Genomic DNA, 12,676 nt, shown 5'->3' on the forward strand with positions numbered 1-12,676 from the left:
TTCTGACCAGCCTTCATCCAACAGAGCACACTTTGGCACAAGCGTTGTTTTCCTGCCAACAACTGCAGAAGTTGCTAATATCCAGTTGCTGAAATGGAGCTTCTGGGAGTTACTACTCTTGCTCTTGTCATTTCTGTCACTTGCCTGATTTTCATATTTTTGTGGACAAAAGGTCAGAAAGCAGTAAGGCTACCCCCTGGCCCAACTCCACTCCCTGTTATTGGAAACATCCTGCAGCTGAACCTCAAGGATGTTCCTGCATCTCTCTCCAAGGTAAGCGGCTTTGATTCTGAGGCTGTTCACCTGCGTTTCAGACCACCAGGCTGGCTGTCTCCAGATGGTCTTTCTTAGTGTTGCTCACCACATAAGCAGTTTGGGATGTTTATTTTTGTACTACCAAAAGTACATCTAGTCATCTTCCTTTTGAGACTGGATAGCTTTCGAGAGGGTGGTGAAAAGCATAAACTAGACTTGAGTTATCAGTTGAATTCTAATGAATTAGAAAACTTTACAATCAGAATATAGACTTTGAGTCTCTCCAGCATGTAACACCAAAAGGCAAGCTTGTAAAATGTAAAATGTATTGTCATTGTTACAGCTTTAATTATTATTAAATCTTCCATGTGTTATTACCATTATTTCTCATTTAATTGTTTATGGATGCTTCTTGTAAAGAGTGATCCTGATTGTCCTCCTCAATATCCTGCTCTAGTTAGTGAAGGCCAACTCTACTATCCTGGCTATATTCATACTTTTGGGTGAACTATTTGAGGAAAAAATATTGTCTGCAGGAGTTCAGTACACAAAATCATTCTTTAGGATAAAGAAACAATACAAGAGGTTTCTCTGATTATAAATCTTAGCATTAAATAATTCATTTGAGCCAAGGGTTCAGCTCAGAAGCATGCGCACCAGCCTGGCAAGCGTGAGGTCATGAGTTCAATCCCTGGTACCAAAAAAAAATTCATTTGATAAATAATGAATGAGTCCATGCTTCAGGAAAAATATATTTTAGAGTCTGGGAATACTGTCGTAGATGAAAGAGTTTGAAAAAAGCCCAGCCCTTCAAAAATCAGGGTAGTCAGATAAAAAACAAAAATAATCAGTAATGTACACATATATACTATGTCATACCTTAGCATTATAAATGCTGTGGGAAGGGCTGGGGATTTAGCTCAGCAGCATAAGCACCTGCCTTGCAGGCATGTGGTCATTCATTCGATCCCCGGTACCGATAAAAAAAAAAATAAAATAAATGCTGTGGGAAAAATAATGCAAGGAAGGCCAAAAGAAGGACATTTTCTATGGTAGCCATTGTTGATTTCCTGTTACCTTGTTTTGAACTGATGTATCACTTTCACAGTTTTGTTTTGATTGGCTTTATTCTGTTTTATTTTGTTGGGTTTTATTCTCTTTAAAATAAAAAAATAAAGAAATTTTTTAAAAGACATTTATTTTTAGAGCCTTTATTTTCATAACAAAATTGAGCAGAAAATACAGAGAATTGTCATATAACCCTTAACCCCATGCATGCATGGGACATTCCATGAGAGTGGAATATTTGTTACAGTAGTTCGACCTTTATTGTTACGCGTAGGTTCTGTAGTTTCAGGAGAGTATGTTCTTGGTGGTATACATTCTGTGGACTTGGACAAGTGTATAACGATGTGTATTCACTGTTAAAATATTGGAATCATCTCACAACTCTTAAAATCCTCTGTGCTTTGCCTACTCATTGCTCCCTTTTTTCCAATCTTTGGCAAGCACTAATCTTTTCTGTTTCCATAGTGCTATCTTTTCTGAAGTGAGATGTAGGCTAATTTTTTCAGGTTGATTCTTTTACGTACTAGGCATTTAGGTTTCCTCAATGTCTTTTGACTTCGGCATTAATTCTTTTGGGCATCGAATACTATTCCACTATTTGCATGTAGTAATTCATCCCCTTCAGCTACCGAAGGACATCTTGGTTGCTTCTAAGCTTTGAAAACTATAGATAAAACCAGTAAACACATCCGTGTCCAGGTTTTTGTGTGGACAGAAGTTTTCAACTCTTTCTGGATATGAAGTATAAAAGTTGAATTGTTGTATGCTTAGTTTTGTAAGAAACTGATGAACTGTCTTCAAAAGTGACTGCACTTTTTTTTGCATTTCTACCAAAAGTGAATGAGAGTTTCTGTTACTCCGCATCCTCACCAACATAACCATTCTTATAGATCTAAAGTTGTATTTTGTTGTTTTAAGTATCATTAATTCCCTAATCATACATGAAGTACAGAACATTTTCATCTTTACTTACCATCTATGTATTTGTTTTGGCAAGATGTCTTTTTAGGTCTGTGGCTCATTTTTTAAATCAGGTTGTTTATTTTCTTACCAAGGTTTAAGAGTTTTTTTTAACATATTTTGAATCATAGTTTGTTTTAGAAAATATGTTTTTCACAAATACTTGCTCCCAGATCATGGGGTATCCTCTCATTCTCTTTACAGTGTTTATTTATGTATTTATTTTTGTTTTTTTGAGACAGGGTCTGTCTTAAGTAGTTCAGGATGGCCTTGAACTCACTATATAGCACAGGTTGGCCTTGAACTCTCAGCAGTCTTCCTGACTCAGCCTTCTGAGTGCTGGGATTACAACCATGTACCCCATACCTAGCTTTTACACAGCAGAATTTTATTTTTGTTTTGTTTTGTTTTTTTCAGACAGGGTCTGTCCATAGTTCAGACTGACCTTCAACTCACTACATGGCCCCGGCTGTACTCAGATTCATGATGATCATCCTGCCTCAGCCTCCCAAGTGCTGAGATTATAGGTGTAAACTATTACATCTGCCTCAGAAATGTTTTAATTTTAGTGAAATTTAGCCTTTTTTCCTTTCATGGCTTACTCTTTTGATATTTCTAAAAAGTTATGCCATATACAGGGGCATCTAGATTTCTCCCATTGTTTTCTAGGAGTTTTTAAATATAAAGCTTAATTATAACATGCACTCTACTCTGGTGGGATGTCCTATATACATGAGTAGGGGTAAAGGTTATATGACAGTTTTCTGCTCAATTTTGTTGTGAAAATAAATGCTCTAAAAAGTAAAGTCTTTTTAGAAAATGTCCTTCTTTTGCCTTTCCTCACATTATTTTTACCATAGCATTTATAATACTAAGATATGACATAGTATATAATATATGTATGCATTACTGATATGCTTTAGTTTTTATCTGACTACCCTGCTCTTTGAAAGAACAGGGCTTTTTTCTGTCTCTTATTCATTGCAGTGTTCCCAGACTCTAAAAACCATTTTTCCTGAAGAAGGGATTCATTAAATATTTATCAAATGTAAATGTTTTAAGTGTAAAGTTTGAATTTTACAGTTAAGTCTGTGGTCTATTTTGAGTTAATATTTCTGTGAAGTTAATGTGTAGATTAGGGGTTGGGACATGTAGATGTCCAGTTATTCTACCATCATTTATTGAAAAACCTCTCCATTGCTTGCTTCTGCTCCTTTGCCAAAGATTAATTGATTTTATTCATATGGGTCTGTTTGGTGGTGTCTGTTGTACTTATCTTTCCATCCTCTTGCTAGTACCACTTGTTTTTCCTACAAATGTCTGAGTTAGGAAGAGAAAGCTGCCCATCTGTAGTGGTCCTGGCAATGACTGTCAAAGGCTGACCTTGGCCTCCAGGCCTGAAAAGAGAACAGGCCCCCTACTCCCATGGGAAAAGAACTCTTCTGTACCTTCCTAGGAAGTTGAAGTAACGTAGTGTTAGCCCCCCAGCTTCGTTCTCCTTCTGTATTAATATACTGTAGCTTTTGTTTGTTCATAGAAACTTTTAAAATCAGTTTCTTAACATTTATAAAATAATTTGCTAGAATTCTTACCAGGATTATTTTGAATTTATAGAGCACCTTGAGTAGAACTGACTCTTGAAAATACTGAGTCTTCTTACCTATGAACATGTAATATTTCTCAATTTATTTAACTTTTCTTTGTCCTACATTAGAGTTTTCCTTGTCTAGGTCTGTACATATTTTGTTATTTTTATTCCTGTGTATCATTTTGGGGGCACCAGTATGTTGCTTTTAATTTTCAAATCCACTGTTCATTGCTGGTACATAGGAAAGTGATTAGCTTTTACATAGTAACATTATGTCTTCCCATCTTGCCATAATTACTTATTACTTTCAGGAGTTTTTGTTGTTGATGATGTTTTTTTTTTTCTGATTTTCTATATAGATAATAATGTCATCAGTAAGCTATTAAGAAAACAGTGGCAACCCAGTAAAGAACACAGCTGGGGCTAGGGATATAGCTCAGTGGCACAGTACCTGCCTGAAAAATGTAAGGTCATGAGTTAGATTCCCATCACCAAAAAAAAAAAAAAAAAGAAAAAGAAAAAGAAAAAGAAAGAAAAGAAGGAACACAGCCAACCTGAATTTAGAAGTTCTAGGTGAGACCTCCTGGACTAACTCCAAAGAAAAGTCCAAGTAGCTTTTACTGAGCTGCATCTTTTAATGGATAGGGTAAGGGATATGTCACTTAAGTGGGGTGACACAAAGAAAGAGGGTTGATATTGGGGAAGGGGAAATGGCTGAGTATGTGGCCAGAGCAGGCAGGACAGCTGTGTCACATCTGAGCAGAGTGGCCATTGTCCCTGATCCTAGGTAGAGGGCTCCAGCTTGTAAGAGCAGGCTGTGATCATTCTCAGAGCTCAGCTGTGCGGAGCTCATTCACATCCTGTCCTTTTTAGACGGGACAGGGAAACTGGAGGAGAGTATAATTGGGTTCCCCATCACTATGTAAAAGACTAAAGGGATCAGAAGTTAAGTACAGTAAAACTTTAGATTATGAGTAACTTATTCTGCAAGGTGAGAAAACATTTTTAATGAATTTTAACTTGGTATACAAGCAGTGTCTTGCAATATGAGTACTCCATGACCCTAAATGCCACATGATCACAACTGAGCCAGTGTTTCTTCTCTCTGTTGTAGAATTGTATGCCATGTCACATTTCAGCAAAATTCTGAAAAGGAAGCAAAAGCAAGTGTCATTGGATAGATAGGTTCATTATTAAAGGTGCATGGAAGAAAAAGATTCCACTGAGCCAGTAGTTAGCAGTGATTCTGTTACTGATAGTCAAAGTTATCCTATACATGAGACCCTTCCTGTCTCATCTCCCTCACACCATCTACAAAGTTTTTCAAAGGTAAATGCAGGTTAATTTTTCTTTATATTTTGTATTATATTACAGTATTGTAATTATTTTTATATCACTATTTTGGGGTTGTAGAACAAATCAGCTGAGTTCCACTACTCCTTATGGGAAAATTTGCTTTGATATACAAATGATTTGTATTAAAAGCATATTTCTAGAATAAATTATGCTCACAAACAAAGGTCTTACTGTGTTTTCCTTCCCCTTGTTGGTTGAGCTTTCATAAAACATCAGTAGGTTAGGCTCTAGTAAAATAGTTTATCTTTAGGGCAGGCATTGTTAATTAGACCAGAATGCTTTGGTATTTATATTTCAAAATGATTAGCTTTCCCCTCCTCCTTCCAGAAGAACCAGGAGATTTTTCTCCAGTGTGCACTGTGAGAACCTGGCGGTGCTCGTGGTAGTAAAACAAAAGTGTCCAATTCCTCTTCCCAAACAAAATCAAGCCCTTCCTGGAGTTTTTAACTCTTAAACATCCACACTGAACATCTAGCAATTTGGAAATTACAGTTCATTCCTACCCTGGTACTGATTTCCCTGAGGAGGTTTCTGCTTTCATTACTTATGATTCTCCATATTTCTCTGTCTTTCTATTTAGGGGTGGGAATGGACAGAAATTTGCCTTGGAGTCTTACTTCTCTGATAAGTTTAAGAAAATTGTTGATTTGTCAGTTAGTTTTTTTTTAAAGTATTATTAAGAATAACAATGTCCAAGCCAGATGTAGTGGTGCCTGCCTGTCATCCCAGCACTCAGGAGGCAGAGTCAGAAGGATCACTATGAGTTCAAGGCCAGCCTGGGTTACATAGTGAGTTCAAGACCAGCCTGAACTACATAGCAAGACTGTCTCAAAAACAAGCAGAGACAGAGCCAGAGCCAGAGAGAGAGAGAGAGAGAGAGAGAGAGAGAGAGAGAGAAACAGTGTCCAGGCTCTCTACATGCCAAGCCACAAACCAGAAGTCAAGAGATTTACATTTTAAATAGGGTTCCCAAGGAAACCTCATCAAAAGGCAATGTTTAAGAATAGGGAAAGCCACAAGGTTAAGACATAAGAAAATGGAGAAAGGAATAAGGTCCAAAATTCTGTGATACAAGGTGTACTCAAGGATATATACTCAAGGATAGCAGGGTCAGTTCAGATAAAATGAGAGCGCTCCAAGAAGGGGAAGAAGTAGGACACGGTGTTAAAGTTCAGAGATCTAATCGCATAGTACTTTCTGGATATTTTAAGAACTACAGCTTGTATTTCAGGAGAGATGGAGAATCACTGAAGTGCTTTCAGTTGGAGTAACACGACAGGATTTATGTTTTCACCACATGACTCTGGAGCCTTGGTGAGGGTAGATTATAAAGAGCTAAAGTAGAAGCAGCCTATGTGCACAGTAATCCAGGAGAAATAATGGTGACATGGGCCAGTATAAGATCTAAGGTAGATGGCAGTGGTAAGATTCTAGATATACTATATTAGAAACTAGATTTAAGAGGATTTTCAATGAGTTGGATATGAGGTATAAGATTAAAAAGAATCAAGAATGTCCCCTAAGTTTTTGGCTGAGCCTGTGCTGCTATAAATAAGAGAGATTGTCAGAGGAGGCTGGTTTTCTGTTTGTTTGATGTAGGAGAGATAAGCAAAAGAGGATATGAAGATCTCAATTTTAAATATATATTTCAGAATCCTACATTGTTTCAAAATCTACTGAATGGACATATGTATAGGCCATTGGAAACAATGAGAATACAATACAGAGGTTGTAAATTACAATACAGAGGGTGAAAATTAAAGCCACGGGACTGGGTGGGAATCATGCAGGGAATGGGTAGACCGGTCATGAGCCCAGGGGCTCTCCAATACTTACAGGTCAATGAGATAAAGAGAACCAAGAGAACTGAGGTTGAGCAGCCATGAAGGTAGGCGGAGTCTCAAAAGAGCAGAAATGTCCCGGATTCCAAAAGAAGAATATAGTTCAAAGAATATTTTACTTGAGTCAAATGCCAGTGATTGGTAAAATAAAATGAGATTTAACACAGTGGAGAGAGACTTTCAGATATTCACATAAAAATAGTGCTCAGCAGAGTAACATCCTCAAAAGCTGGACTGATGTGGTTTCAAAAAAGAATGGAAGAGAAAAAAATGTAGACAGCAGGGAGAGACAGTTTTTTCAGAGTTTTGCTATGAAGAAACATGCCATGTCACTATAGCTTGGGAGGAACAGACACAGTGTAAAAGTTGGGTGATTGTGTCCACCCTTTCTTCAAGGAGAATGAACAGTCATGTTAACAGAAAACTAAGTACCAAGACAAAATGTAGGCAAATGAGTAGATGCTGAAGTAGATGCATAAGAAGATTCTCTCCTAGTTATGTCTGTTTGAAGATTTATAATATACAAATAGATTTTAAATGTAATTTTAAAAATTATTTATTTAAAACTTAAGCATGTTCCTATACCTTGACATGCCCTCCTATAACCAATGTCAAGTGCTACTTTGAATGCAATTACAAGGAAATAAAATAAATTTGAAAACTAACCCCTAATTGTTGGCTGCTTTATTATTCCATTTTTCTTCTTGGAATATTGCATCCATAAAAATACAGTTTATATTTGCATAGTGAACTCTCCCTGAGCCCTTGTACTGGCTGTTTCCTCCTTATCTTTAGTTTTAACTTAAATGTTATCTCTTCCCAGGTGCCTTTTCTGATCTATTTTATTAAGTTATTCCTCTTATCATCCAATATAGTACATTTTTTCTGGTTACTTACAATAGACATCTACAAGGGTTGCTAGGCTACACACAGTATCTGACATATTATAGATGATTAATAAGTATTTGCTAAATGGTTGCATGTATAAATAAAGTAAAAATAATGAATCTCTGACATCTACAGATTAAATTCCTGAAATGAACCTGACAGAGCCAAGGTTAAACCACATGTAAAATTATTACTTAATTTCTACCCAGACCTCCAATGTAGAGATTTCACAATATGCTTACACAAGTGCTTACATCTCTTTCCAGCTGGCTGAACAGTATGGGCCTGTTTATACCTTGTACCTTGGACCCCGGTGCACTGTGGTCTTACATGGATACGATGCAGTAAAAGAAGCTCTGATCAATCAAGGTGATGAATTTCATGGCAGAGGACGTTTTCCAATCATAGATAACGCTCAGAAAGGATATGGTATGTTTTAAGTCAAAATAGCTTAAAATTTTGGGCACATTTTAACTTTCATCTGTTCTGTACTTAGCAACTAACCAGTTACTGCAGCACCGCAGTGCAATTCTGATGCTAACTACCCAGAGTTAGCACAGGATCATAGGGTAAAGCTACAGATGCACCAGAATGTCCTCAGATGACAGGCACAAGTTTAAGGATCCACAGGTCACTCACACTTTAACCAACTGGCTCAGATTCAATAATTTGGAGAATGAATCATAGAACTCTGGAAGGTACTCGACTTAGAATTTACAGCTTCATTACAGAAAGGACACAAATGAGACATGGAACAAGGACTGGGCAGAGATTACAAATATAAAGCTGAATCCTGTCCCTAAGGCCAACAATGCATTATGCTCCTTGCATATTGATATGTTCACAGGCCAGGAAGCTCACCTAAGCCTCGATGTCAAGTTTTTCCTGGGATTTCATTAAATAGACATGATCATTTGAATCACTGATCAGCCCACCTGCTCCTTGGAGGTTAGGTTGAACCCTTGGAGTTCAGGTTGAAATCACTAGATCAACTCTCTAAACCTAGCTGGTTGCTCTTTGTGGCATGGCCAGCTCTCATTTTGAAACTATCAAGGGGTTTACCGTGAGTCATCTCCTTAGCATAAACTCAGAATGTTCCAGAGATTTCCCCATGAGTAATAAAAGCATTTCTAGTTTTGAAGGACCCATAAACAATAGACAAAGATAAGAAAAAAAAAGGTTCTAATATAGCTGGGGATTTAGCTCAGAGTCAAAAGTGTCTGCCTGGCAAGCGTGAGGTTGTGAATTCGATTCCTGGTACAAAAAAATGTGAAAAAAAAAACCCTCTATTATACAACAGAGGCTCTGTAGTTCCATTAAGATAAACATCAAAATCAGACTCTGAGTTCCCTGTAGGTTAATTCTGTGGACATTACTGAGACAAGAACAGTCTGAGGAACTTTCGTAGGAAGAGTGGTACCAAATGCCAGTGAATGGTACAATAAAATGTTTTAAGGTTAGGGTGTTTGAGAAGCCAGCGCTGGGGTATAGTTTCCCATGATGCAGTAGCACAGTGGCAGCAGTGGCAGATAGGTGACTGGATATGAAAATCACTGTTCTCAGTGCTGGCCTGTTTGGTGGGGCAGTGAGGAGGGAGAGAACCCACAGGAAGCTACCATGTACTAGACATGTTCTAGTTCTTCACAGATAACAGGTTCACAGATAATCGTTTTTGCATTTCAAAATTTGGACATGTGTTACATGTATTCATATTTGGATTTCCTATTAGAGCTGAAAGTTTTCTTCAAACCATATAAAATTGTAGGTCCCAGAGAAATAGAAACATGCTCTTTTCAAAGCATACTTATGAATCACTAATTAAATATACTGTAGTGTGCTAAGTTGTAGAAGTGGAACAATCTTTGACCTCTCTCTCTTAAAATTAAAATATATTTTTTCCACTAAAGAAGCAACCAAGCCTCCCTTTCACTACCTTCCAAACAAGTTGATTACATTGGCTGTGTGTGCCCTTTTCAATTAATTTTTAACGGGAATGGAACTGCTGGGCTGCTTTTGAACTGAAGAGGAGAAAATTACTGGTTTCAAACATGTGATTTTACAACTCTGGCAAAATTGGGTTCCAAGTATCTGTAAAACTCCTGTCATTTCTCCTTATTTACACATAATGAGAGCATTCAACTCTTCCTTTCCCCAACTTTTCCATTCTGGAAAATAACAAAGAGATCCATTCATCCATATTTTAGTGTTTGTTCTCTATCAGTTCCCAGTTACTCCCAAAACAAAATACCAAAATTTGGGTGGCTCCGAAAAAAAGAAATTTGGCCAGGCCAGAGTGGTGGCACATATCTGTAATCCCAGCACTTGGGAGGCTGAGGATCTCTGGGAATTTACGGCCAGCCTGGGCTAACAAATGAGTTCAAGGCCAGCCTGAACTGAATTGCATAGTGAAACTGTCTTGAAAAGACAAAAAAAAAAAAAAAAAAAAAAAAAAAAGAACTTCATTATTTCACAGTAGAAGATTGCTTCCTTCTGTGAAGGGGAATCTATTTTGTTCCTTTCTCTGGTTTCTGGTGGTTTTCTGGCAACTCTTGATGCTGTTTGGCTTGTGAGTGTATAACCTGTGACACTGTCCCTACATGTGTGTAGCTCCCTGTCTAAATTTCTCTATTTTATGAGGGCAGTAATAATACATTGGCATGGCCTACCCTATCATCTCATTTCAACTTGGTAACTTCTTTAAAGACCTTATTTCCAAGTAAGGTTACATTGACAGAAAGCGGAGGTTAGGAAACCAGCATACTTGTGGAAAAACGGGGCAATTCAGTGAATAACACCTTGCTAAAGGAAGTGTTTTCTAAAATTCCAAATGATTTTCTAACATATTTGAAAACTATAACATTCTATTATAGATTCCTACATCTTTCTGACTAATCAAGTTGTTGAAACATTCCCTGCTACTTATCTACTCAGTAATCTTTAAACATGTATCACATCAATAGCAGTCCTTATTTGATCCACATACCAGTATTATGGTAGGTACCATTGTTCACTTACTAAAGTGTAAAGTTTAAAGTAACTTACAGTATTCTTAGAGGTAGAGATAAACAGCCTCTTATTTTTCACTTGGGATGGTGCCTTATAATCCACTAAGAAGTACTGACATATAAATGATAGAGACTCATTGGTGAATCTAGTTTACCTAAGTAGGAACAACCTCTTATTTAATTCTATTACGCATGCACACACACAAACAGATTAGGCTATGAGAGGGAGTAACTTCCATGGAGGAACTTCAGACCTACAGGGTTATGGACATGGTAGAAAGAATTTGAATAATCTGGCAACTCTGTGAATTTATAAAAATGAGAGAGGAAAGTACTTTAAAGATTGTTATTGTTTAGATGTGATTTATTCTCAAAGCTTCACATGTTCGAAACTGCATCTCTTGCGGCTCATTGTTGGGAAGTGGTGTACGGTTTTTAGGAGATAGGGCCAAGAAGGAGGTCTCTAAATCATTTGCAGGTGTGTCCTAAGAAGGGATTGTGGAATTTCAGTATTTTTCTTTGGCTTTTGTGTCTAGTAATGTTATCTCTCCCTCTCCAAAGTGCTACTGCCATAAGGATGTCATCCTCCTTTAAGACTTCACTAGTGCTGAGGTAGTGATATGCCCTTGAACCTCTAGAACTATAAGCTAAATAAACCTCATTTCTTTACCAAGCAGCTTCTCCTCAGGTATTTCATTATAGTAGCAGTAAGTATATAAATACAATTGTAAAGTAAAATTTTTTTTTGGCAATAATGGGGATTGAACCAAGAGCCTTGCACATGCTAGGCAACTACTGTCCCACTGAGTTACATCCCCAACCCAGTTGTAATTTTTCAGATTTCTAAGAATATTAGAACCTGGAGAATGGTATTGTAGTATAAGATAAGGACATTTTGGAGATAGAATCAACAGAGCTTATTAAATTCAGATATGTAAAGGCCAGGAAGGATGTGGTGATATCTCTGAGAATTTAATATTTATTTATTTAGGTTTTCTTGAGACAGGATCTCATCATGTAGCTCAGGCTGGCCTTAAACTCACTATTTAGTCCAGACTAGCCACAAACTCAGTGATCCTCCTGCCTCAGCCTTCTGAGTGCTGGGATTACAGGTTTGCGCCACCATGCCCAGCGTGAGAATTGAATTTAAAAGCAAGACAAAATGGTGGTGTATTGAGAAATCAGGAATTTAAGGATACATAGCTAGCTTTGTACATAGGAAAGCATTTTTAAAAATCACTCCTATGGAGCATACTATGTCCTTTTGTTCCTTTGTTTTCTCTTATTCAGATTAAACCGATTAGCTATAGTAGAGTCTATGGAGAATAGAAATAAATCCTGAACTGATCTGATCAGAAGTTATTTATCCCCTGGTAGGGAAAATGACATATAGAACCAACACACAAGTTAAAGAGAGATTAGGTATCAAAACAGAAATTTATGAGATCACACAATAGTTTTTATTTTTTTGACAAAACTAGACAGAGGTCCCTTCCATATGTGATAACTCGGACCCCGGTATAAAATCCAAGGAAGCAAGAAATTAAAATTTGGGAAGCAAAGGCTTTATTAGGTAAAATCCAGGCCTGGTGACGAGTCTCCGGGAGCCAATTTGGAGACTGCGCACCTCACAGCTAAAAGTCAGGACTTTTTATCTTGTAAATCCACAAACAGCTGCTGGTCACACAATGTAAGGAGGGGGCTGGGGGTGTGAC

The 12,676-nt window shown here is 37.4% G+C and overlaps 1 protein-coding gene and 1 non-coding gene across 2 annotated transcripts in view; one reads left to right on the forward strand and one right to left on the reverse strand.

Annotated features, from left to right (window-relative positions):
- Nucleotides 1-12,676, forward strand: part of LOC100719102 (cytochrome P450 2C23-like) — a 37,064-nt gene continuing 24,388 nt past the window's right edge. The window contains exons 1-2 of the mRNA XM_013143282.2: nucleotides 1-273; nucleotides 8,223-8,385. Of these exons, the coding sequence (XP_012998736.2) occupies nucleotides 94-273; nucleotides 8,223-8,385 (343 nt within the window). The 5' untranslated portion in view covers nucleotides 1-93. The remainder of the gene's footprint in view (nucleotides 274-8,222; nucleotides 8,386-12,676) is intronic.
- On the reverse strand, nucleotides 3,598-3,721 carry LOC111754519 (small Cajal body-specific RNA 20). The gene has a single exon (XR_002789197.1). It is a non-coding gene; the product is annotated as a small Cajal body-specific RNA 20 (non-coding RNA).

The sequence above is a fragment of the Cavia porcellus genome, unplaced genomic scaffold, assembly GCF_034190915.1.
Source record: "Cavia porcellus strain 051 isolate PalLab524CR breed Dunkin Hartley unplaced genomic scaffold, mCavPor4.1 scaffold_2, whole genome shotgun sequence".
Taxonomy (NCBI): Eukaryota; Metazoa; Chordata; class Mammalia; order Rodentia; family Caviidae; genus Cavia; species Cavia porcellus.